Source organism: Trichechus manatus, unplaced genomic scaffold (assembly GCF_000243295.1).
Source record: "Trichechus manatus latirostris isolate Lorelei unplaced genomic scaffold, TriManLat1.0 scaffold00011, whole genome shotgun sequence".
NCBI classification, from domain to species: Eukaryota; Metazoa; Chordata; class Mammalia; order Sirenia; family Trichechidae; genus Trichechus; species Trichechus manatus.
In genome coordinates this window covers 25,085,874-25,111,181 of record NW_004443947.1, presented here as the reverse complement: position 1 = coordinate 25,111,181, position 25,308 = coordinate 25,085,874, and the positions used below count along the sequence as shown (strand labels likewise).

Here is a 25,308-nt window from a genome sequence, read left to right as displayed (position 1 = left end):
CAGGATTCCTTCTTAGGAGGTACTGGACCTTTGGAATGAATTAAGCTTCAGTCTCCAGGTTTGAAGCCCATATCAATCACTGTCTAGCTGGGTGAACTTAGTCAAGTTACTTTCCTGCTCCAAGCCTCTGTTTTCCTCATTTATAAAATGGGGACGATCATAGTATCTATATCATAGGCAGCTGGGATGATGAATGAGATAACCCACATGTAGAGCTAAGCACACAGAATCATGGAGGAAGTGTGCAACAAATACAAGCTCTCGTCAAATATTTAAATACACAGGGATTTAATTGGACCAATGAAACGTCCCTCTAGCCAAAGAGAAAAACAGCCATTCTGCTATACTTAAGTTCTGTCCCACTGCGTGAGCTCAGAGCTAAGTGTTCAAACACCTAGCGGGCATCAGAATCACCTGGGACGCTGGTTAACATGCAGATTTCTGAACTGCATGTTAAGTCTATTAAACCGGCATCTCAGGGGTGGGCCCAGGGTGAGCATGTTTTACAAGCACCCCGTAACGCTAATGCAGGTGTTCCTGGGACACTAGAATCCCTGTAAACAAGGCTAGCGGTCCCTTCTTCCAGTGGTAAGACTGGCCTGAGTCTCAGCTCTCCTTCCCCAGTGTCCTGCAGGCAATTCGGAAGACCATCTGTGACTGGGAGGGGGGCCGAGAGCCTCCCAATGACCCGTGCTTGAGAGGGGAGAAGGACCCCAAAGGTGGATTCGACATCAAGGTGCCCCGGCGTGCTGTAGGGCCCTCCAGCACACAGGTAAGCAGCTCCAGGCACAGGCTGGCTTTGTAGACTCAGAAGCCAGTCGGGCCACAGTGGGTCATCCTGGCTGGACTGCGGGGCAGTGGGGCTGGGGGTCCTTGGGCAGGAGGGGCAGGGTCAAGTGGCTGCTCTAGTCTTAATTGTCCATCTGATTTTAATATAGGAGGGAGGACCACTGGCTTAAGATTCAGGAGACCTGGTTTCTAGTCCTAGATACCTGTGTGACCTCAGGCACATTACATGGTCTCTCTGTGCCTCAGTTGTCTAATCTGGCAAATGGGGGTAATACTGGGGGTGGTTATCTCCTAGCCCTGTGAAGCACACAGAAGTTCCAAAGTACAAGATAAATTTAAAGCGGAATCTGTATGCATCTATCCTGTTCCACTTTAATGAACCTGAGCCCCCTCCCCTGCAGTGATAGCCTTGCTCAGGAATTCTCAAGTTCTGCCTCTGACTTGCTGTGTGAGCTTGGGCAAGCCCTTTTACCTCTCTGAGGTCTGATTATCTTCTCTGTAAAAATGAAAACTTTGGATGAGATCATGCTACTGACAAAAGACCCCTTTTATTATTACCCATATCACAAGTTTTGAGAGCATTTGACTCCTTAGAGAAAGTCTAGTCATCAGAAATATTCAGAATTGCCAACAAGAGGTTGCCTGTAGCTTAGCCAAAGCACTCATAAAATTACAGAGAGGAAAAAAAATAAAGAAAATTGGCATTGTAATTACATTCTTGTTTAAGGATAGTTTCTGGTGGCCTTTTTGAAGGAGTCCTTGGGTGATGTAAATAGTTAACATGCTCAGCGGCTAACCAAAAGGTTGGCGGTTTTTAGTCCACCCAGAGACACATTGGAAGAAAGGCTTGGTGCTCTATTTCTGAAAAACCAGCCATTGAGCACCCTATAGAGCACAGTTCTATTCTTAACACACATGGGGTCACCATGAGTCAGAGTTGACTCAACGGCAACTGGTTTGGCTAGGATTTTTGAAGTATTGAAAAAAGGATGTGAACCCCATCACCACTTTCAAGAGTCTTACAGGCCCCAGAAACTTCAGGCTGGAAACTCTCCTGCATCATATGATCTTTCCGCCTCACTCAGCTCTGAACTCCTTAGGCCATGAATCCTTTGAGATGAGTCGTCGGAGCCCACCCCATGACCCGTCTCACTGTGCGTGTGTCTGTATCTGGGCAGGGGGGTGGGCGGGGCAGGAGCCAGATGGGTTCTCAACCATGGCATTATGAAGCCCTGATCTCACCTGCTGGTTGTGGGACATCCCGAGGAAGCTTCTACCAACAGCTGTGTCATGTCAAGGACAGTTCTTTCTAGCCCAGAGTGCCCTGGATGGGCTGAGCAGGGCTTTCGGGTATTTCTGTAAGTCCTAAGACATGAGTGAGGAAGAAACAGAAAAAGCCAAAGACAGATTGGAAAGAGGAGGATGAGAGAAGGGGGGCCATAGGAATGAGAGAGAAAAAGGAAGAGAGAAAGATGTGGAGCAATATTTTATACAGACCATGCAGGAGGATCACTAATAGTTAACCCCCACCCGGACATCACCAAGTCATGTCATGTGGCTCAGATGTATTTAATAGACTCCTAAACAGACAGACAGACAGCTAGAAGAGCCCTTAGACATAAACTAGTCCCAGTCCCCTCCCCCTACTTTACAGATGGGGAAACTGAGGTCCAGAGAGGGGCAGTGACTTGTCCAAGTTACAAGGTGAGTCACTGGTGGAGGTGGGACAAGAACCCAGGTCTCCTGACTCCCACCACAGGGCTCTGTGACAGCCACTGGCACGCAGTAGACATGGGCATCTAGCATAGCTGGGGTAGAGGCAATTCTGGTGAGTTCAATGCTCTGTTAAATAGAAGTGTGCCCATGAAGAGTTTACCCTCACATGGATGACACCAGTTTTTGAATAATTAGAATTTGATGTCAGTCGCTTAGCACCACTGTGGATTGGGCTTGATGAATCCGTTTCTGTGAGGACTCCAAAGGCCATCACTAGAGCAGTGCTTCTTGATTCTTAGGTAGGATCAGACATGCCCACCAACAAGGGTTTGGAGGGGGAACCCTCTCATAACTAGCAACCACAGTCGTTCCTTGATCGTAAACTTAAGTCCTGTGGTGGAGATGGTGCATCACTTGTTTCTGTGGCCCGGCTGCCCAGACCAGTGCCAGGCACATGGCGGGTTAAGTTCTAGAGAAGACCTGGAGGCAGCAGAGCTGGACATGGTGGCAGAGGGAGGTTGGAGCATCTCAGAGGTGGTCGACAAGTGGCCCCTATCAATCGCGGCAGCTTTCCCACCGTATACAATACTTCTCGCTTTTCTCTCTCTCTTTCTCTCTCTCCCTCTTCCCTGTCTCTCCTGCCCTCCCATCCCTCTTCCTTCTTTCCTACCTATGTCTTAGGCCTGCCAGTGGTCCCCGCGGGCTTTGTTTCACCCCACTGGTGGCACACAGGGCCGAAGAGGCTGCCGATCCCTGGTATACCACCGCCTGGCTGGGTTGGTTTGGGTACACTTCTGCAGGAGGCAGCAGGAATGGACTAGCCTGGCTCCTCAAGGCCCCTTCCAGCCTTAGGATTCAAAGACAAATGATGTGGAGGCACTGGCGGGAAGGAAAAATCTAGATTAGCAAAGAGAACAACCCTACCGCACTTGCGCCCTTTGCATTTAAGTCACCCTGTAAGCAGGAGTTAATTGTCTGTTAGGCTTCCTGTGTAAGTACCAATATTAACCTGCTTTCCACCCAGGATTTTGGCAGGCTGCACAATGCCGCTGAAACCACCAGGGGGCACCATCGCTCAGTAATGTATCCAAAATTCTGAGGGTCAGAAAATTGAGGTGGTGGGGGGAGCTTGTTCTGATCATATCCCATTTCACAGGTCCTCAGAATGTTAGAGCTGAAAGGGATTGGTTTGAGAAAGGATTTGGTCTGACTCCCTCATGGTAACAGATTAGAAAACTGAGGCCCAGAGTGGGGATTTTGTTGCCCAAAGTCACACAGCAAGTCAGTGGCATCACCTGGCCTTGAACCCCAGCCCGTTGGCTCACAGCCCAGTGCTCCACCCATGGGACCACCATGGCTGTCCAGGAAAGTAGGGAATGACTCCAGAGTGATGTGGAATGAGGTTCTCCTCTGATGCCCACGTCCTTGACCAAGCAGAGTAGCCAGGAACCTCTCCACGGGGCCTGAGCCTACCTGGAGTCACTAGGTTCACCTGCCGGGGACACTGCAGGACCCTGGGTGGCACATCTCTTGTGAGCTGACTAGTCTCCCTCTTGAAAGTTTTCTTAGTTCAAAATTCACTTCTCCAACCCTCAACTTCCTTGAGACAATGCTTTTTAAGAGCAGGCATCTGCTGAAAAATAAAAAACAAACAAAAAATAAAAAAGAGCAGAAAGCAACCTTCTCCCTGTGACAGAGTGCTGGCCCTGACCTTCTCATCTGACTTTCTTTTCAAGCTGTACATGGTGAGGACCATGCTGGAATCGCTCATCGCAGACAAAAGCGGCTCCAAGAAGACCCTGAGAAGCAGCCTGGATGGACCCATTGTTCTCGCCATTGAGGACTTCCACAAGCAGTCCTTCTTCTTCACACACCTGCTCAACATCAGTGGTGCGCCACAGTACCTGGGCAAGGGACGGAGTGGGGTGTGGGGAGGAGAGAAGGGAGCCCCGGGTCCCAGAGCCACTAAGGCTGTTGGGCCGCAGGTTGTAAAGAGACGTATTCTTTGACCCAAAGGGGCATAGTTTGCCACCAAGGAAGACATAACACTTTCCAGTGGACTTGGGGAGCGGGAAGGCCCCCCAGCCCAGCCTCAGTTTCTCACTGACTTAGCTAAATTTGGCTAGTAGATAACTGGCTGGTTTGGCTTAAGCCCTTAGTGGAGGGAGATCAAAACCAGTAATGCACGCGCACGCGCGCACACACACACACACACACACACACACACATACACCCTCTAGGCACTAGGAGATGGGTCTTTTGTTGCTCAGCAGCAGCCATGAGCTAATTAGTACTCATTGCTCCTCACATCTGCAGGCTGCCTGTCTCCCCTGTGTCCTTCCACTCTTCCCTTCTTCAGTAGGATGCACGTCCAGGTTGGACGGGGCAGGATGGCTGACGAGTGGTGTCCCAGGGACATGGGAGTCGTAATGTGTCTGTTGGTGTTGAAGAGTGATCTTAACAAATAATCCAGACTTCTCCATTAGAGAGCAGCTTAGGAAGAGCCTTAGAGGCCTCTGTACAGTAAGGAATTCCGAATTACCCTACGGAAGGGTTCAAGGAGCCGCAGCCAGTTGAAAGTGGGCACTTGGGGACCTGTCTTGTATAGTGTTTGTATAGCAACATACTTTTACACTTAGGTTAAAGTTTTGTGGATGGCTTGGTGGGGGAAGGGGTTGTTGGAAATTACGGGGACGTCTGAAGCTCTAAAGTATCCCCTTCCCCCCCACACACACAGTCAGTGTCTCTGAAGTTTAACACGTGCTGTTTTCCAAATAGACGCTAGGCTTTCCTTCAAGTACAAGAGGCAGGATATTAAGTACTTGCTGTGTACCTAGCACAGTGATGATAATAAAAATAATAAGAAGAGTAAGAACTGTGAACTTCTGGGTGCTTCTAGGTGTAACCCAAAGCTCTTTCCTTTATGCTTTCAGAAGCCCTGCAGCAGTGTTGTGACCTCTCTCAGCTCTGGTTCCGAGAATTCTTCCTGGAGTTAACCATGGGCCGGCGAATCCAGTTCCCTATTGAGATGTCCATGCCATGGATTCTAACAGACCATATCCTGGAAACCAAAGAACCTTCCATGATGGAGTAAGAGACAGGACTGGGCCAGCAAGGAGGTTCCCAGGCTGCAGGTGGAGGGCAGTTTGCCAGTGCACTCTGTTCATTCCCGAAGGAAGTGCTGAGTTGATTAGAGATGAGGCAGTGTGGCCACCAGGGAGAGAGCTCAGGCCCACAATCAGGTCATGCATGTCTGACTCATCCTTGCAGATAGGTTCAAGGGTTTACCAGCCCAACAGCCTCTCGTGTACTTTGCCAGTCTCACAGCAGTCATGCTGGGAAAATAATCGTCTCTGGGAATCAGGAGGCTAATATCCTTAACTGCCTCCTGACTTCTTTTAGCCCAAGACTAATTTCTTTCAGCAGGCATTGGTGATTCAGTGGTAGAATTCTCACCTTCCATGCAAGAGACTCAGGTTCGATTATGGCCAATGCACTTCAAGTGCAGCGACTACCCATCTGTCAGTAGAGGCTTGCATGTTGCTATGATGCTGAATCTGTTTCAGCAAAGCTTTCAGACTAAGACTAGGAAGAAAGGTCTGGCGATCTACTGAAAGCCAGCCAGTGAAAACTGTATGGATCACAGCAGTCCAGTCCACAAGCAAACATGGGGATGGCGTGTGACCAGACAGCATTTCGATCCATTGTGCATGGGGTCACCATGAGTCGGGCTGACTTGATGGCAACTGATGTTAACAACAGTTTCTTTCAGGCCTTGGGTTTATTAGCATCATGGACTTTCATTTCTATGGACAGACTGCAAAGTTCCTAAGTGGAGGCTCTGGGGACACCATAGAGTGCTAAAAGATTGTCTGTTCCTTACTCCAAACTTATCTTTTAGCCCAGCACTTTATATTTCCCAGGCAAGTATAAATCTGCCTGTTCTTAACAAAGAACATTTGCGAGCTTTTGGCTGTTATTTTCTCTCTTCAGATACGTTCTCTACCCTCTGGATCTGTACAACGACAGCGCCTACTATGCTCTGACCAAGTTTAAAAAGCAGTTCCTGTACGATGAGATTGAAGCTGAGGCAAGTGACGAGCTTCTCCTTTTGTTCCTGCAAACTTGTTCAAAAATTTTGGACTTTTCGAATCTCTAGCTATTAGCTCAAAGTGAGGGATCGATGACTTGTTCTGGAGAGTGATCTTTATAAATGTCCATGATCATCAGAAAGGATCTAGAATGGATGATGGTCTGTCTTTTCCAAATTTCTTAAGGGATAACAGACAGTAGCACTACATAGGTAACTAATTTTCTAGTGGGTCTTCTATGGTTGGATTGCTTGGATAATAATAGCAACAACAACAATAATACCACTTACCAATTAGTATATATTTACCATCTGTCAGGCACTGTGCCAAGCACAGGGATCCCTGGTGGCACAATGGTTAAGCACTTGGCTCCTTGGACACCCTTTGGGGCAGTTCTGCTCTGTCCTATAGGGTCACTATGAGTTGGAATTGACTCAACAGCTATAGGTGCTAAGCACCATAGAGAGACGCTTTAAATAATCTTTACAATAATTTAAAGAATTATATACCACTATCTGTTTTACAGAAAATGAATCAGAGGCTTAAAGTGGTCAAGTATTATTACCCTGAGGTTATACACCTTATGTTAAAGTTTTAAGGATGGCTTGGTAGGGGGGTGTTGGAAATTATGGGGGTGTCTGAAGCTCTGAAATACCCCCTCACACACGACACACACCGCCACTGTCTCTGAAACTTAACACATACCATCTTCCTTCAAGTACAAAAGGCAGGATATTCTAATCAAGTCATGTTTATTAAGTACTTACTGTGTACCCAGCACAGTTTTAGGGCTTACAGAATTTTAATCTAGGACTGAGAGAACTTCAGTAGCCATTCTCTCAGTAACTATGCTTTTTAACAGGTTTTATTCCTGTCCTGTAATGTTCAGTATAAGCTAGGTTATGCCTGCAGTAACGAACAATCCAAATTCTTAGCAGGTTAAAGGCAAAGGTTTTTCTCCATTGTCAGTTGACCAGGAGCTCTGCTCCATGTTGGGTTCAATCTGGGACCCATCAGGAACATTCATAGTTGCCGTGGCAGGGGGAAGGGTTAGGGTAAATCACTCTCTGGTACTTACATCATGAGTCAGTTCTCACATTTCATTGGTCAAAGCCAGTCACATGGTTGTGCCTCACTTAACCAGGTCAAGGAAGTACACTCCTGCCTTGTGCTGGGAAGAAGGACTGGAAGTACGCAGTCAGCAGCTCTAGTGACGACTGCAATATCTCAATTTTGCTTTCTGGAAATTAGAGTAATGGCTTCTGCTCTATTGGCTGCATTGAGTTATAAGAACACAGAGTGAGACTGATCAGGTAAAATTGTCATGCAGATTTGAGGCATTCGTATTTACAAAGGAAATATATGAACGCTTTAGAGTAAGAGTTACCACTTTTAGTTTCAAAGTTTATCTGTTTCAAAAACTAGTAGAGATCCATCTTTGTTTCTAAACCCCCCTATTTCTATGGGTATAAACACCAGTCTGTCTTCTGTGTCTCCTGAGCAAATCCACGAGCTTTGGAAGGGAGGTGACAGGAGACGGACTCATTTGTTGTAAGCCCATTTTCTAATGAGATTTTGGGTGGACTTGTTGTCCAGCTGGTTGAAATAAACAATCTAGAGTAACATATGTCCACGTGAGATTTTTAAAGTAAAAAAAGGGGGGAGAATGATTATCACAAAGTCAGGATAGAGAGATGGAGCTATGATTGGGAGGGTTAAGGGTGTTCTAGGGTGGTGGGCAGTGTTTCATGTCATAACCCAGATGATGGCCACAGAAGCGTTTCCCTTATAATTATACATTACATGGTACATATATTTTAAAAGTTCAAAAGAAAGCACACAGGCAGGCTGTGTTAGCATTTGCAGGCATGAGGCAGAAGTACAAATTGAGACCCCTCCCAGCTTATAGCCTGCCCTCTTTTCCTTCCCATCTCCAAACTCTTCCATACCATGAAGGGCCTCACATGTGTGTGTGGATACCTAAGCTTAGTCTACCATCCCTGCCCCTAAACAGTGGCCCCTTGGTCAACCCTAGGGCCTAGGGGTGCACACACACACAATAGTGCAGTCCACCCTCAGGCAGATGACCCCATGGAAAAGACCGTTCAGATCAGGAAAGGGCTTGAGCCTTTTGTGCAGGGATACTCAGAGCTGGTTCTAGAAGGGGGCCATGAGGTCTGAGTGGGCACCCCCAGCCTTGGCCCTGAACAGTCTTTGCCTAGAGGAGGGCCCACTGGGGACCCTTAAAGCTCAATCTCCAGGGCAAAGGCCTTGGTTACCTGAGTATAAGGACAGCATTGCACACAGCACGGTGTTTCTGTGTTCTACATAACATCTGGGTATAAGCTCTTTGAACAAAGGGTTAACCTCATGAAACTGAGAATTTGGTGAGAAAAAAAAAAAATCACCTAAATACAATCTATTTCCTTTGAAGTTATATTCACACCCTGCCGGTGCCACAGCCCTCTCTCTTTAAAGTCCCATCCTTGGCCTTTTCCTGTTCTTGCCATTATGGGAAGATTTGGTTTAGATCCTCTGTGTCTGATAGGAACTCATCTTCCCACCTGAGCTTTGCAATCATCACTGATGTGAGGAGACACTAAAAATGTCACAATGGCTCTTTGATCATTAAAAACCAAAGATTTTTAAGCAAAGTTTGGAAAAAGGTTGTTGTTTTTTTCTTTAAATTTTTAATGACCATCAGTGGAAACCCTGGTGGCGTAGTGGTTGAGAGCTACAGCTGCTAACCAAAAGGTTGGCAGTTCGAATCCACCGGCACCCCTTCGAAACCCTATGGGGCAGTTCTACTCTGTCCTTTAAGGTTGTTATGAGTCCAAATCGACTTGACACAGCCACGGGTTTGGTTTGGTTTTTTTTTTAATGACCATCAACTTCTTCATAACCAAATTTGCAAAGTAAGGAAAAATCAAATGTAAAGAAAGACAAGAAAATCTATCAGGAGAGATGGACTAGGAAGGCTGCAGTGTTAGGCTTCATTTATGAGTAATTTCAGGATATAAAGATCTGTCTGTACGAGATCTCTGCTCATTCCACACACCCCCACCCCCACCCCATCCCCCTCCCAGCTGGGTAACAGCCCAGGAGGGAGAGGTGGGAAGGGCAGGTCCTCACAACCTTTTTGAACTTCGTCCTCCCTGCTGTCTAACTTTGAGGCTAACCTTGAGGGCAAGGGACCAAACTTCTGCATGTAAATTAAAACACCCCATGAACCATTTCCCAAAGTGTGGAACCCTGGGTCTGTGAAATAGATGTTAATAAATGGTCTCCAAAAAACAAATCAGTGGGGAAAAATTGATTTCTTTACTGTAGGAGTTTTCAGAGTCTTTAATTTACTAACAAACTTGCAAATATCCTGGAAGGCTGGTGGTGTATCCACACATCCTTGACGACAGAATTTTTTTTTTCTTTCAAAGTGTCTTGCCCTGGAACATACTTTGGGCAGCCCTCTTCTGGTTGCCTAAGTTTCCGTGACAGTGCTAAAGACACCCATTGACATTTCTTGCTTCTTCTTCACCAGGTGAACCTGTGTTTTGATCAGTTTGTCTACAAGCTGGCGGACCAGATCTTTGCTTACTACAAAGCCATGGCCGGCAGGTAGGAAAGGCCCGGGGCTATGTGATCTTTCTAAGGCTTCCGCCAGGAAGACATGATTTTTCTGTTGCAAAATTTCCCTTGTTCTTTAGCAATTTCATGGGTCTGGGCTAGGTGCTGGAATGTAGTGGAAAGGAAAATAGGTAGATGTGGTACTGGCCCTAGTGGAGCTTAAAGTCTGCTGGGGAAGACAGACATTAGTTTAAAAAAAATAACAAACAAAGAGAATAAAGGGAGGCTACGTGCTCCCTTTAAAGGAAAGTTAATGGATTGTGAGAGTGTATGTCAGTTGAACCTGAGCTAATCTTTGGGGTTGAGGCTGGAAAGGCTTTCCTGAGGAAGTAACATTTGAGTTCATATCTGAAGTTGGTAGGAGTTAAGTAAAACTAAGTGAAGGATGAGACAAGAAATTGCAAGCAAAAGGAGCTGCTTGGGCAAAGGCCCTGTGGTGGAAGTATAATAACAATAGCATGCCTACCTCATAGGGCTGTTGAGAGGATTACCATGAATTAATATGGGTAAATGTCTTATTCATGGCCAGAGTTGCTGTATGTAGCACAGACCACAAGAGGGGACAGACTGCGTGGGAATAAAACTGGAAGACCAGGCAAGGCCCAGATCACACAGGCCTTATAGGCTAAGGGCAAGGTTCGGCATTTATCCTAGAAGCAATGAAAAGCCAGGGAAGGGTTTCCAAAGTAAAACAGTGACCTAATTTGATTTTTATGTTTAAAAGTTCACTCTTTTGAAGGTACAAAAATATGGAAAATGGATTGGAGGTGTGCAGGAATGGGTGTGTGAGGCCAGATACGAGGCCAGTAAAGAAGTCTGGACAAGACACGTCAGGTTGCTGGGGTTCATTGGTTTCGTTAGTATTGCCTATATATATTGATTTAGACTTCCAATGGATTCCTGGGTTTCAAGAACCCATAGTAGTAATGGTCAAGAAAAACCTCAAAATTTATTTACAGGTATTTCCCTTCTTATTGGAGATCTAAATGTACAAACCAGTAACTTCAAGGGTACTTCCTTACCTTAATAAATTATTTTTCTTTCTGCAAAACGGATTTGCTTCATTTTGCTTTAGACAGCTAGAGCTGCTCTGATTAATTTCAAATAGGAGTTGATGTGCAAGATTTTGCAGTGCACATACATTTCTGTTAACACGAGATGTGTATTAAACAAAGTGAATGACTCTTAAGTGATAGAAAGTATAGAAAGCATATAATCATGATGTCAGAAAAAGCACAGAGAACGCAGGGCCTTTCCCAAAGTACTTGCTTAACAAGTGTTTGTGGATTGAATGGGATGTGGTCACAGCAGAGAGCTGGGCTTCCAGGTTCTCTAAGACAATTCTGATTTCAAATATACTGATCCATTATCCCTATAAACAAACTTAGACTTACTAAACCCTGGGTCCTTTGTATATTTAGTTTACAAACTATCCCCACCTGAAATCCTTTCTTTAATCTAGGCCCTGCCCCGTAAGACTATGGTTTTCAAAAATATTGGAAGTTGAGAGAGTTTAAGAAGTTGGGAGAAAGCACAGAAGGGGAAGAATAGTCTAGATTAGCCATGTCCAATAGAAATATACTACAGCCACAAATGTGAGCCACATACAGAATTTTTAAGTTTTATTTTTTTTAGTTATTTTTAAGAATGGAAAAAGAAACAAGTGAAATTACTTTTAATAATATTTCATACCTAACCCAACATAAGGGGCCCTGGTGGTGCAGTGGTTAAGAGCTTGGCTGCTAACCAAAAGACCAGCAGTTCGAATCCACCAGCTGCTCCTTGGAAACCCTATGGGGCAATTCTACTCTGTCCTATAGGGTTGCTATGAGTTGGGATCAACTGGATGGCAATGGGTTTGGTTTTTGTTTGGTTTTAACTCAATATAAAGGAGCCCTGGTGGTGCAGTGGTTAAAGCGCTCATCTGCTAACTGAATCGTGGACGGTTCGAACTCACCAGCTGCTTTGCAGGACAAAGATGTGGCAGTCTGCTACCGTAAAGATTGTTGTTGTTAGGTGCCATCGAGTTAGTTCCGGCTCATAGTGACCCCATGCACAGCAGAACGAAACACTGCCTGGTCCTGAACCATCTTCACAATTGTTACTACGCTTGAGCCCATTGTTGCAGCCACTGTGTCAATCTATCTCGTTGAGGATCTTCCTCTTTTTTGCTGACCCTCTACTTTACCAAGCATGATGTCCTTCTCCAGGGACTGATCCCTCCTGATAACATGTCCAAAGTCATCCTTGCTTCTAAGGAGCATTCTGGTTGTACTTCTTCCAAGACAGATTTGTTCGTTCTTCTGGCAGTCCGTAGTGTATTCAATATTCTTCGCCAGCACCACAATTCAAAGATGTCAGTTCTTCTTCTGTCTTCCTGATTCGTTGTCCAGCTTTTGAATGCATATGAGGCGATTGAAAACATCATGGCTTGGGTCAGGCGCATGTTAGTCTTCAAGGTGATATCTTTGCTTTTCAACACTTGAAAGAGGTCTTTTGCAGCAGATTTGCCCAATGCAATGCGTCTTTTGATTTCTTGACTGCTGCTTCCATAGGTGTTGATTGTGGAATCCTTAACAATCTCAGTCTTTTATCCATTTATCATGATGTTTCTTATTGGTCCAGTTATGAGGATTTTTGTTTTCTTTGTATTGAGGTGTAATCCATACTGAAGGCTGTGATCTTTGATCTTCATCAGTAGGTTCTTCAAGTCCTCTTCACTTTCAGCAGGCAACGTTGTGTCATCTGCATAATGCAGGTTGTTAATGAGTCTTCCTCCAATCCTGATGCCCCATTCTTCATCATATACTCCAGCTTTTCAAATTATTTGCTCAGCATAGAGATTGAATAGGTATGGTGAAAGGGTACAACCCTGACGCACACTTTTCCTGACTTTAAACGATGCAGTATCCTGTTGTTCTGTTCGAATGACTGCCTCTTGATCCATGTACAAATTCCGCATGAGCACAATTAAGTGTTCCGGAATTCCCATTCTCCGCAGTGTTATCCATAATTTGTTATGATCCACACAGTCGAATGAATGCCTTAGTCTGGAAGCTCAGCTGAAACCTGTCCGCCATGGGTGACCCTGCTGGTATTTGAATACTGGTGGCATAGCTTCCAGGATCACAGCAACACACAAGCCCCTACAGAATGACAAACTGACAGACACGTAAGGGTCATAAAGATTACAGACTTGGAAATCCTATGGAGCAATTCTACTCTGTCCTATAGGGTCACTATGAGTTGGAATGGACTTGATGGCAATTGGTTAACCCAGTGTATGCAAAATGTTATCATTTCAACATGTGATCAATATAAAAATTACTCAACAGCTGTCTTACATTCTTTTTTTCTGTCTTCCAAAAACCAGTGTGTGTTTTACATGTAGAGCATATCTCAATTTGGAGCCATCATACCTCAGGTGCTCAGTAGACACATGCAGGTGGTGACTTCCATATTGAATATTGAGCAGTGCCAAGGTAGATTTTATCACTTTCCTACTTCAAACCTTTGAACAGCTTCCCGTTGCATCTAGGGTACATCTAACCTCTGTACTGTGGCTTATGAGGTCCCATGTGTTCTGGCCCCTAGACCAACTTTATAAATTCATTTTTGCACCATGCTCCCTAGTCTTCCCTACCCTTTATCCATACTGGCCATTTTTCTCATTCAAATCTCTGTTCAGAAAACCTCTTTAGAAAGACTTTCCTGACCTAACCCCAAATGATCCCATTTTATTATTTTCAGAGTACTTATTATTCTGTCTGCAATCTGTGCCTCAGTGTCGAAGATAATAATAGTGCACCTAACTTATAGGGTTGTTGTGAGATTAAACATGAGTGTATGTGTGTGTATTTCTGTAAAACCCAAAACCATTGCCATCAAGTCAATTCCAACTCATAGTGACCTAACAGGACAGAGTAGAACTGCCCCATAGAGTTTCCAAGAAGTGGCTGGTGGATTCAAACTGCTGACCTTTTGGTTAGCAGCAAAGCTCTTAATCACTGTGCCACCAGGGTTCTGTGTTTCTATAAAGTGCCTGGTAAATAGTAAGCACTATGCTGATGTTTACTGTTGTCTGAAATTATATCATTCCTCAGCATAGTTCTTCATTATCAGTCTTTCTTCACTAGAATGTAAGCTCCATGAGGACAGGAACTTTGTATCCTCAACATAGCACCCAATTACTTTTTTTTTTACATAACAAGCACCCAATTACTCTTTCGTTGAATGAATAAAAGAAAGCTGCTGGACCTCTGTTCTCCCATCATTAACTTAGAAACCACTTCACATATTGGGCTTCTTCTCTGACTGAAAAAAAAATGTGAAGAACTTTGTTCCAGAGCAGAATAAATTGTATTTGAAATATATAAGCTAGCGTTTCATAGGTAGATCCTATGGCCTAAAATAGATGTAGCTGGGAAGTTGAGAACCTGCCATTCACTGTCATATTTACTGGCCTTATTTAACTTTTTTCTCTTTCAGTGTCCTGTTGGATAAACGTTTTAGAGCTGAGTGTAAGAATTATGGAGTCATCATTCCATACCCACCATCCAACCGCTATGAGACGCTGCTGAAACAGAGACACGTTCAGGTATGGGGAATGGAAGCCACCGTGGAGATGGGATGGACAGGAGAGCGTAGTTGTGAAGTTAGTGTAGAGATAGGAAATCGGGACTGTGTCCTGTCCACCCTGAGTATTGCCCAGCTGTGGACTTCTGAGCATAGGTGTAACAGCCTCAGAATCTTATATACAGTAAGGAGGCATCGGGGCTTCCTTTTGGTTCAGGTTCCTGCCTTCTTGGTCCATCTGCAGCTCACCTCTGATGAGCTGTGGCCACTAAAGCTGAAACCTACTCTTTCAGTCAGGACAACTGGTTCAGTGGTAGAATTCTCACCTTCCATGCAGGAGAACTGCATACAAGTCTGTAATCTTTATGGCCCTCATGCACAGCCACTACCCATCTGTCAGTGGAGGCTTGCATTTTGTTATGATGCTGAACAGGTTTCAGCAGAGCTTCCATACTAAGACAGACTAGTAAGAAAGAACTGGCGATCTACTTCCAAAAATCAGCTGTTGAAACCCTATGAATCACAGTGGTTCGATCTGCAATCAATCTGGGGGATTGGCGCAGGACCTGGCAATATTTTGTTCTATTGTGCATGGTGTTGCCATGAGCCGGGGGCCGACTCCACAGCAGCTAACAACAGTGGTCCATGAACAGGGCTCAGATGCTGGTCTGAGTGAAGGCGGGCTGCCTCACCTTTGAAATGAAGTGTGTCAGGTAAAACCCAAGGTAGAAACTGTGGTTTGTTTTTGTGGTGCTGGTTTCTGTTAACACTTGTTCCCAGATACAGAGGAAATGCTACTTGGAGCATTTTTACCCCCACTTGAAGATGTTAATATGAGCCAGATGGACAAAATAAGTGCTGACCTACTTCCAGGGCCCTGCTGGGAGCCAAACTGGTAGCGAGATGGCCTTTGTGTTGTGATCTCAGTGTGCTTATTATGTGGTCCATGATCTCTGTGGAACAGACTCAGGTGAATGAGCAGGGCAGAGGCCAAGAAGATCAAAAGGAAAGTGTTTACCCTGGAAAACCTGGACATCTCAATTGCCATGAGAAATTCAAGGGAAATGGAAAATAATAAGAGTAATAAGTACATTTTCACCTCCACCAACAGCAGGGGCTCAAACAGAACTTTCCCTCAGAAGATTACTGCCATCAGTTGCAGATGCAGCCAGAATTAGCCACAGGATATTAAATACTGAGAGCTTTACGTGTACACAAGATGGCTATAAGGGGCCCAGTCAGTAGGTAGAAAATTTATCCCAAAAGGGAGGTAGAAAAGATAAAATCCTTGAGAATAATCATTTGGCACCTAGTAAAGTGCAGTGCATGCAGCAGGTACTCAATAAATGTTTATCGTTATCTACGTAGCGTCTGCGATAAGGCCCATGTGTACCCCAGTGGAAATTATCGTAAGTGGTATTTCCCATGCTGTAATCAGTCCTTCATCCTCTTGCTTTTAAATTCACCCCCTAAAGGCACAAAGTAGGTCCTGGCTGAGGTGGCTGCTGTTCCCTGGTAACTGTAAAGTGGAGCACAGGAACAATGCAGGAAGAACCTCAGGGCTAAATTTAGGATGTCAGCAGAAGCATTGTGCAGGACACCAAAGTCTGCCTAAGCCTCTTCCCACAGTCTGAATGAGTCTTATTTTAACTAAACTTTTTCTATTTCAAACCTACAGTAAAGTTGTAAGAATCATACAGTGAATATTCATACACTCATTAACCAGACTAACTGGTAATAATGTTTTGCCACATTTGCTTCACTTTCTCATGTATATGTTTTCTCACACGCCTCTCATTTATATATGTCTATACATGTATTTCTCCACCACCCATCTGTCAGTTTGTCATACTTTGGTAGCTTGCATGTTGCTATGATGCTGGAAGCTATGCCACTGGTATTTCAAATACCAGTAGGGTCACCCATCGTGGACAGGTTTCAGCAGAGCTTCCAGACTAAGACAGACTACGAAGAAGGCCTGGCAATCTGTTTCCAGAAATTAGCCAGTGAAAACACTATGGATCACAGAATATTTTCTGATATAGTACTGGAAAATGAGACCCCTAGGTTCAAAGGCTCTCAAAATACACGGTGGCAACAGCAATGGACTCGAGTATACCATATCATGGATTGAATTGTGTCCGCCAAAAATATCTGTCAACTTGGCGAGGTTATGATTCCCATTATTATATGATTGTCTACCATTTTGTTATCTGATGTGATTTCCCTACGTGTTGTAAATTCTATCACTATGATGTAATGAGATGGATTAGTGGCAGTTATTGATGAGATTTACAAGATTACATAGTATCTTAAGCCAGTCTCTTTTGAGATATAAAAGAGAGAAGTGAGCAGAGAGACACGGGGACCTCATATCACCAAGAAAGCAGTGCCGGGAGCAGAACGCATCCTTTGGAGCTGAGGTTCCTGCGCTGAGATGTTCTCAGACCAAGGGAAGACTGATGCATCACAAGGACCTTCCCCCAGAGCTGACAAAGAGAGAAAGCCTTCCCCTGAAGCTGACAGCCTGAATTCGGACTTCTAGCCTACTGGACTGTGAGAAAATAAACTTCTCTTTGTTAAAGCCATCCACTTGTATTTCTGTTACAGCAGCACTAGATGACCAAGACAACCAATGATTGTGAAGATGGCACAGGACTGGGCAACATTTCATTCGTTGTACGTGGGGTCACCATGAGTTGGAGCTGACTCAACGGAAACTAACAACAAATATATATCTGTTTATATATATAGTATAGTCATGTGGTGTATGATGTCTGTTCAGGCAGCATTCCACTGCGTATACATTGTGGTCCAGCACGCCCATCTGGGGGATGCCCACAGCCCGACTCTGCAGTGAGCTGCCCCATCACCTCCCTCCCCGTGGGAAAAGACAGTGCTGCCACTGGGATGAGGGAGCGCCCAATCCTGCTCCCAAGCACCCAAGGTCGGCAGGCATCTCAGGGCCAAACCAGGGCTGGGTCGCCAAGGCCGTTCCCCTGCTCCCTGCGCCCGGAGCTTCCCCACCATGACGGGGCTGCGGGGCCGCACGCCTGGCAGGACCCAGTGGAGTGCTCACCTGAAGCCTCCACAGCAGGAGCTGCAACACAGCAGCCCCTGGGCTCCTGTGCGCTGGAGCCCCACTCCCCACAGACTCGTTGACACGACATCCAAATCATATAACATCCTACTTCATAATGTCCTATTTCCTATTGTGGACATTAAGGGATGCGTGACTGTAGTATGTATACATATATTTTTATACGTAGTCTATATATGTGTGTGTGTATATATATACATATATATTATGTATACTTTTTTTCTTAACCATTTGAGAGCAAGTTGACACTTACATCATGACACTTGACTTCTGAAAACCTCAATCTGTATCTTCTAATTACAAGGACGTTCTCCTAAAAAAAATCACAGTAGAATTATCATACTCAGGAAATATAACAATACAGTTTTCTACATACAGTCCCCAGTTGTCCCAGCAATGTCCTTTATAATTTTAATCCAATTTCCTATGAGTGCATTTCATTTAGTTGTCATGTGTCTGTGTGAATCATAAGTAACCTCTCTCTCTGTCTTCCATATAGCTGTTGGGTAGATCCATTGACTTGAATAGACTTATCACCCAGCGCATTTCTGCTGCCATGTATAAATCCCTCGACCAGGCCATCAGCCGCTTTGAGAGTGAAGACCTGACCTCCATCGTGGTAAGAGGCTGGGAGCTGACGGGCGTTCTGCTCTGGAATTCTAGAGACGAGAAGCTTAGCTGTGGATCCTCTTTAGTCTAGTACTGGGCCAGCCAAGGAAAAGCAGGGAGTCTCTTTCCCCTCTGAATGGATCAGGAAACAAAAAGACAAGCAGAATGAGTATACTTTGCCAGCCCTTCCCCAGATTCACTGGGTGGGAAGGATCTTCTTGAAATCTGTAGAGCTGGCCAACCCTCAAGCATAGCTGCTTGTCCTTTAGGATTCTGCAGAGGAGAGCAAGTGGGTGGGTGATCCAAAGAATCCGGGGAAGAGTACATGCTGGGCTGGCTTCATGACCTTTCAGTCACCTAGGGTCCCATGCTCAGAGGGGCCCTGCACTGGGTTTAATGCTCTGCTGTCTCCATCTTGAAACTCTTAATAATTTTTAAACAAAGGACCCCATGTTAGCATTTTATACTGTGCCCCACCAATTATATAGCTGATCCTGTTATACAAACGGGACCAGCCCTCTCCCTTCTCCCATAAAATAGCAATTTGAACTGTCCTCCATTAATTCTCTCTCCAAGAATTAGAATAGACTTAATTGATCAGGATTTAAGGGAATCAAAGGAAGACTTTAATGCTTTCAAAAATAGATGAGGAGAAGAATTCGGGAAATAGAATATCACTGTTAGAACAACACAGTAATAATTGTTGCGGGCAAGATGGATACTAACATTAGAGGGCAAAATTTGAGAAGAAACAAGGTACTTGCACAGTCTCAAACTGTCTCTCCCAAGATATTTGTTAGCTACAGAGGAAAGAATAGCAACTTTACAGTGGAGAAATGCAGCAGAAACCTCTTTAATCAAGTATCAAGGTTAACATCACAGAAATGAGATATGTTAATATTCTGAACCCCCTCAAATGATATTCTTCTCTGGTATTACTGGCAAAATAAAAATCTCAGTCAAATCATGAGAAAATATAAGACAGACCCAATTGAGAGGCATTCCATATACACATAAAAAAGTAGACATTACTCTTCAAAAGTTTAGAGGTCATGAAAGATAAGGCAAGACTTAGAACTGTTACAGATGGGAAGAAGCTAAGGAGACATAGCAATTATATGTAATGTGGTACTCTGGATTAGATCTGAGAACCAAAAAAAGGGCATTAGTGGAAAATCTGGTAAAATCTTAGATCTAAATAAAAAAGTCTGTCATTTAGTTAATAGGATTATACCAGCATTCATTTCCTAGTTTTGATGATTCTACTATAGCTATGCAAGATGTTAACACTGGGGAAGCTGGATGAAGGGTATGCAGGAACTCTGCTCTTTTTATAACTTTTCTGTAAGTCTAAAATTATTTCAAAATAAAAAGGGTTTGTTTCTTTTTTTTTTTAAGTGGTAAAAATAAGGCGTTTAAGCTAAGGCTGTAGAGTCAGAATACCTGGGGTTGGTCCTGGCTCTGCCACTTACCAGCTGCGTGATCTCAGGCAAGGTCCTTACTTTCTCCAAGCCTGTTTCCTTGTCTGTAAAATGGAGGAAGTAATAGAATCCACCTCACAGGGTTGTTATAAGGATGAAATGAGATCTTCTGTGAAAAGAGGATGAGAGGAGCACAGAAATTGTTGGCTTTGATGAAATTCTATCAGGAAGAATTTCCAGCAGTATTTCATAAAAGGATGTGGCCCAACTGCGCACCTCAGCCCTGGGTCAGTTATTTCAAGAGACTCTAATATAGCACATGTTCTGCTGGGAAATAATTTGGCCACTTCTATTTTGAGAAATAGAATTGTACTTTGTTTACACCAAAAGGTTAGCAGTGTTGAGATTTTTGTTTTCTTCTTTTTTGCTTATCTGCATCATCTAGGTTCCAGTGACTATGAGCCGGAGTCAACTCGATAGCAGTGGTTTTGGTTTTGGTTTAATGATGAATATATCTTATAGGGAAAAAATGGTGATTTTGTTGTTTTTAAAAAAAATGTGTCCAGGGCCTTTTCCCACCCCTTGAAAGGCACTGAATGTTCTTTTAGCTGAGAAAAAAATCAAAACAAGGGAAAGCCTTGGTTTATCAGGTAAGGGCAACAGTTCCCTGGGAGTACCCACTTCCTGTGAAGCCCACAAAGAGGACACCCCAGGAAAGCTCTGTCCTTTTGGGGTCAGGACAGTCTCACTCATCTTGGCTAAGAAACTTCTGCCTCTACCAAGCAATAAACTAAGGAATGTGCTGCCCTCAGCCCCTTCCTCCACCTTAGAAACTCCATTCTGAGTGGTGGTGGGGAGGCAGCTTGATTTGGAGCTGGGAGAGGTTGTGGAGATTTGTCAATTGGTTACCTCATTTTACATAACTGAGCAAATAGATTCCTGGAGAGACTTGACCCTGAAGTTAAACACTGGCAGCCTGCAGGCTGTGTTTTGCATAGTGTATTTGAAATTTTGAGCCAACATTTCACATTTGGAAGAATTCAAATAAAAATGCAGAAACTCTGGCAACATCAGAGTGGCATTCCTAGATGGCAGCGGTTGCCTAGAAATGACTAGAAGTTCCCATTAGACATGTCCTGCTCTCTTCAGTTTGTCTGAAGCCCAAACTGTAGCCCAGTTCATCATGTGTAGTACACACCGAGCCTCACTGTGCCTAAGTTTGAGACCCCTGTTCTTCTCACATACCTGAGGTCACAGAGCTGGCGAAAAATCAAGTGTGGCTACAACTCAGATCTTCTGGCCACCATTGAAGAATTCCTTCTACTACTTCACAGAAGTTGCCCATTTGGGTGTTTTATGTCCCCTACCCCAATTTTGCTTTTCTGTGTTGCCACTCAGTATGTTGGCTTTACTGCAGAAAGCTAGTATCTTCTTGGAAGGCCCCTAAGCCACTCACATGGCTTTTAAGCCTTCCATGCCTGGTTACACTGAGTCCCGAGTCCAGCAGGCAAATGCACTTCTGATTCTAAGGCTGAAGAACACATGATGCACAATGCAAGGACACAGATTGAATTACAGAACAGAGAAACACGTCTGAACTCATCGCATTTGTGAGACCGTTGAAATCACAGAACGTTAGAGCAGAAATTGTTCCCCTGTTTCTCATCTGCAGTTATCTTCCTAGTAACAGGGAACCTTAGTGCCAAGGGACTCAGTAATCTTGGAAATAAACACATTAGCATTTATTCAGTTTATTTTTATTTTATTGTTTTACCCATCCTGAGTGAGTGGGAACAAAGTACAGTCAAGCTAGCTAGGCCCCAACATACAGAAGCAGAAAATGGATTCTGTGGTTCTGTCCTTCATCGACTGCACTGTGCAGTGGCTGGAAACTTGTTCTTCTGGCTGCTGTTCTAGAATCCTTTCCTCCCTCCCAGAGGCCAACCCTGCCTGGCTCCTCTTCAGTCTCTTATCTCTGCCCAGGCCCTGAGGTCTCTTAGCGCCATTCTGCTTCTGGTCCTGTAATGTCTCATCACCACTTTCCTTTCTTCCTCTGCCATCACCCAGGGAACCAAGAGTTTACCTTTTTCTCAGTTTAGGCAGATGGCAGCCCCGAGTGAAGAAGCTAATGGAATTGACGCCTTCTTCTTCTTCTTTTTTTAAATTAATGCTTAAACTCTTTTTTTCTTATGGAAAAACTCCAGCATATGCAAAAGTAGAGAGATGAGTCCAATGGACCCTCTTTATCTATCACCCAGGCTCAATTATCAGTGTATAGCCAACTAGTTTGATTTCTACCCCCACTTTTATCCCCAACCCCAGGTCATTTCGAAGCAAGTTCCAGACATCATGTCATTCTAGCTATAAATTTTTCAGTATGTAGCTCTAAAAGATGAAGACCTGTTTTTCCTAACACAATCACATAACCCTCCATGGCCTGGAGTGAGTCTCTGACAAGCCACGGGCAGAGAGCTTCAGTGCAGAGGAGCAGACTGGCCACCCAACACATTGGCTCCATGGATGTTTTCTTTGGTCTGTACAGAGGTTATCCTTTTTTTTTTTAGTTGCCAGCATTTAAATCCATTTCAACCTTTTTTTGAAAAATGACACGATCTGCCACCACTAAGCTGCATTTGGATGTGGCAACAATCAGCTGGAGTTAAGTAGCAGCTCTGCCTTAGCTGGGCATGGGTTCTCTGATTTGCCACAGACAACCCATCCCCAAGACTCCTGCCCCAGCCTGTCTCACTTACCTGACCTGTTCACCCCTAGAGCCATTTAAGTTTGCAAGCTTTGATCCAGTCCAACACCCATTTTGGAACCAAAGAATCTGAGTTTCAGAAAGGCAGAGCTTCAAGAATGGAACCTTGATCTTAGGCCTCCACTTGACCATCTCTGGACTCCATCCAAGGTTGTGGGGGGCTTGTGGCTGAGGACAATAAAATTGAATCCTTAGGGCCGGGCTCCATCTTGTGACCTTAGACCAATTAGCTCTAGTCCCAGCCATTAAAGCTGACCAGCAGACCACCCCACCTCCTGGCCAGGCTCTGATGTACTGCCTTCACTGATGTTCTTGTAGTTATTTTAGGCAGCTGTATCCCAGGGGCCAAGAACATATGATTTGGAATCAGAAGACCTGGATTCATACCCGAAGCCCCGTATGTGTGACCTGGGCCAAGTGATTTAATCTTTAGCCTCAGTTTTCTCCTCTTATAAAACAGGATCATTGTAGCAATCTCACAAGACAGCTTAACCAAAACAGCACAAGAGTGTCCTGGAGTTCCACAAAGTTAGGGATGCCCCTCCCTCTGGACAGGACTGTGCTGTGATTCTCTGTGATAGCAATGATCGAGAAGTTACAAAACAAAGGGCCAAAGCCAGCCAAAATGGTTTCTCTCTTCCTTTATTTCCCAGCCAATGCAGTGTCCTGCTGTGTCTGAGTATTATCCACTCAGTTCTCACACTTTATATTTACCCTCTGGACAGACTGCAAAGAGTTTGCCCGTGGCTTGCTTCCTGCACTGGCATATTGGTTTTAACACAGTACCACAAACTGGGTGGCTTAAAATGACAGACATTTAGTCTCTCACAGTTCTGGAGGCTAGACATCCAAAATCAAGGTATTGGCAGGGCCATGCTCTATCTCAGAAGGCTCGAGGGGAGCTTCTAGCTTCTGGCAATTACCAGCAATCTGTGATGTTTCTTGGCTTGTGGTAGCATCGCTTCAGTCTCTCTCTGTCATCACCTGGCTGTCTTCCTGTGTCTCTGTGTCTCCTCCTCTTATAAAGATGCCAGTCATTGGATTAGGACCCACCCTACTCTGGTATATCTTCATCTTAATCTGATTATATCTACAAAGACCCTGTTTCCAAACAAGGTCACGTTCACAGGTACCACAGGTTAGGATATGAACATATATTTTTGGGGACACAATTTGCGTCATAACAGCTGGCACAGGTGAGCAACCCCCGTGCAACCGAGATACCTACCTACAGTCCAAGGGAGAACTTTTGCCCCTACCTTGTTTACAGATTTCTTTAGAGAGCTGTAGTATACAGTGGTTAAGAATGTGGACTCTGGAGCCCAGCCTCCTGGATTTGAAACCAAGTTACTTAACTTCTCAAGGTCTCAATTTCTATATGTGTAAAATAAGGAAAGTAGTGATCCTGACATGATAGGGTTTTTATGACCCTTAAATGAGTTAACCCGTTGGCACACTCTTAAGTTCGACCATACAAAATTGCTGATATTTGACAGAATTTGACCTAAAATAGCGATTTTATTAGGTTCCATCTAATTGTCAGCACTTAATAGATCACTGAATAGATGATAAGCTCTTGTTGTTATCTTCTGAAGGGCAGAGATGTAACCTTTGGTGATATCCAGTCATCATATTGTTTTGCTTTACTCGTGACACTAAGAGACAGATTTTTCCTCACCAGTATAGAAACTGGATAGCAAGCAAGGTTTCCAGTTTAAACAGGAGTTTGCACAGGGTATGGGGTCTCTTTCTTGGGGCAGATATGCAGCCCCCTCAGCATAGTCTGGCAATTCCTTCTGCTTCTCAGAAGAAGGGGAAGTTGTCACATGTCACTGCAGGTCCTGGTCCCCATGTATGTGGTTAGGAGCTTGAGGGGCTCTCACACCTGCATGAAAGGGGTCTGTAAGACAAAGTGTTGTGTGTGTGTAAGATTGATGCCGAAGTCCTCAGCAGCTGGGGTTCTCTCTGGGCAGGAGCTGGAGTGGCTACTGGAGATCAACCGGCTCACGCACCGCCTGCTGTGTAAGCACATGACCCTGGACAGCTTCGATGCCATGTTCCGGGAGGCCAATCACAACGTGTCTGCTCCCTACGGCCGCATCACTCTGCACGTCTTCTGGGAGCTCAACTTTGACTTCCTCCCCAATTACTGCTACAATGGATCCACGAACCGGTGAGCGAGTCCCTGGGCAAAGCGGGCTGGGGCTCCGAGTCAGGGGAGCAGCCACCTGCCTCCTCCAAACCAGGCCCAGTGCACGTCGGTTCATTCCTATGACAGGCATTTCACTGAGCCCCTGCTTAGTGCAGGCTCTTTACTGGAGGCTGGGGATGGCCGCACTGAGCAAGCAGACACCTTCCTGCCTCTTGGAGCCCTCAGGCTAGAGGAGGATGCTCGTGATCAAACAATTGCATGACAAACGTCACAAACAATGAACAAAATGAAGAAGGCCCACAGAGCCGTGAGGGGGTAACTGGGCTGCCTGATCCAGTCCAGGAAGGGGGTGTGAACCTCAGGAAGGCCTCTCTGAGGAAGTAATGCTTGAGCTGAGATGCGAGAGAGGAGTAGGAATAAATAAGGTGAAGTGGCAAGAGATGAGTATGAATCTGCCAGGCAAAGTTTCT

The 25,308-nt window shown here is 44.8% G+C and overlaps 1 protein-coding gene across 8 annotated transcripts in view; it reads left to right on the top strand.

The window, feature by feature from the left end:
• The window catches only part of CYFIP2 (cytoplasmic FMR1 interacting protein 2), a 164,263-nt gene that overhangs the window by 66,669 nt on the left and 72,286 nt on the right, over positions 1-25,308 (top strand). For all 8 annotated transcript variants that reach the window (XM_004371261.2, XM_023726555.1, XM_023726554.1 and 5 more), the window contains 8 exons: positions 625-772; positions 4,242-4,395; positions 5,439-5,595; positions 6,499-6,595; positions 10,135-10,211; positions 14,709-14,817; positions 18,395-18,514; positions 24,660-24,859. In XM_004371261.2, coding sequence (XP_004371318.1) covers positions 625-772; positions 4,242-4,395; positions 5,439-5,595; positions 6,499-6,595; positions 10,135-10,211; positions 14,709-14,817; positions 18,395-18,514; positions 24,660-24,859 — 1,062 coding nt within the window. The remainder of the gene's footprint in view (positions 1-624; positions 773-4,241; positions 4,396-5,438; positions 5,596-6,498; positions 6,596-10,134; positions 10,212-14,708; positions 14,818-18,394; positions 18,515-24,659; positions 24,860-25,308) is intronic.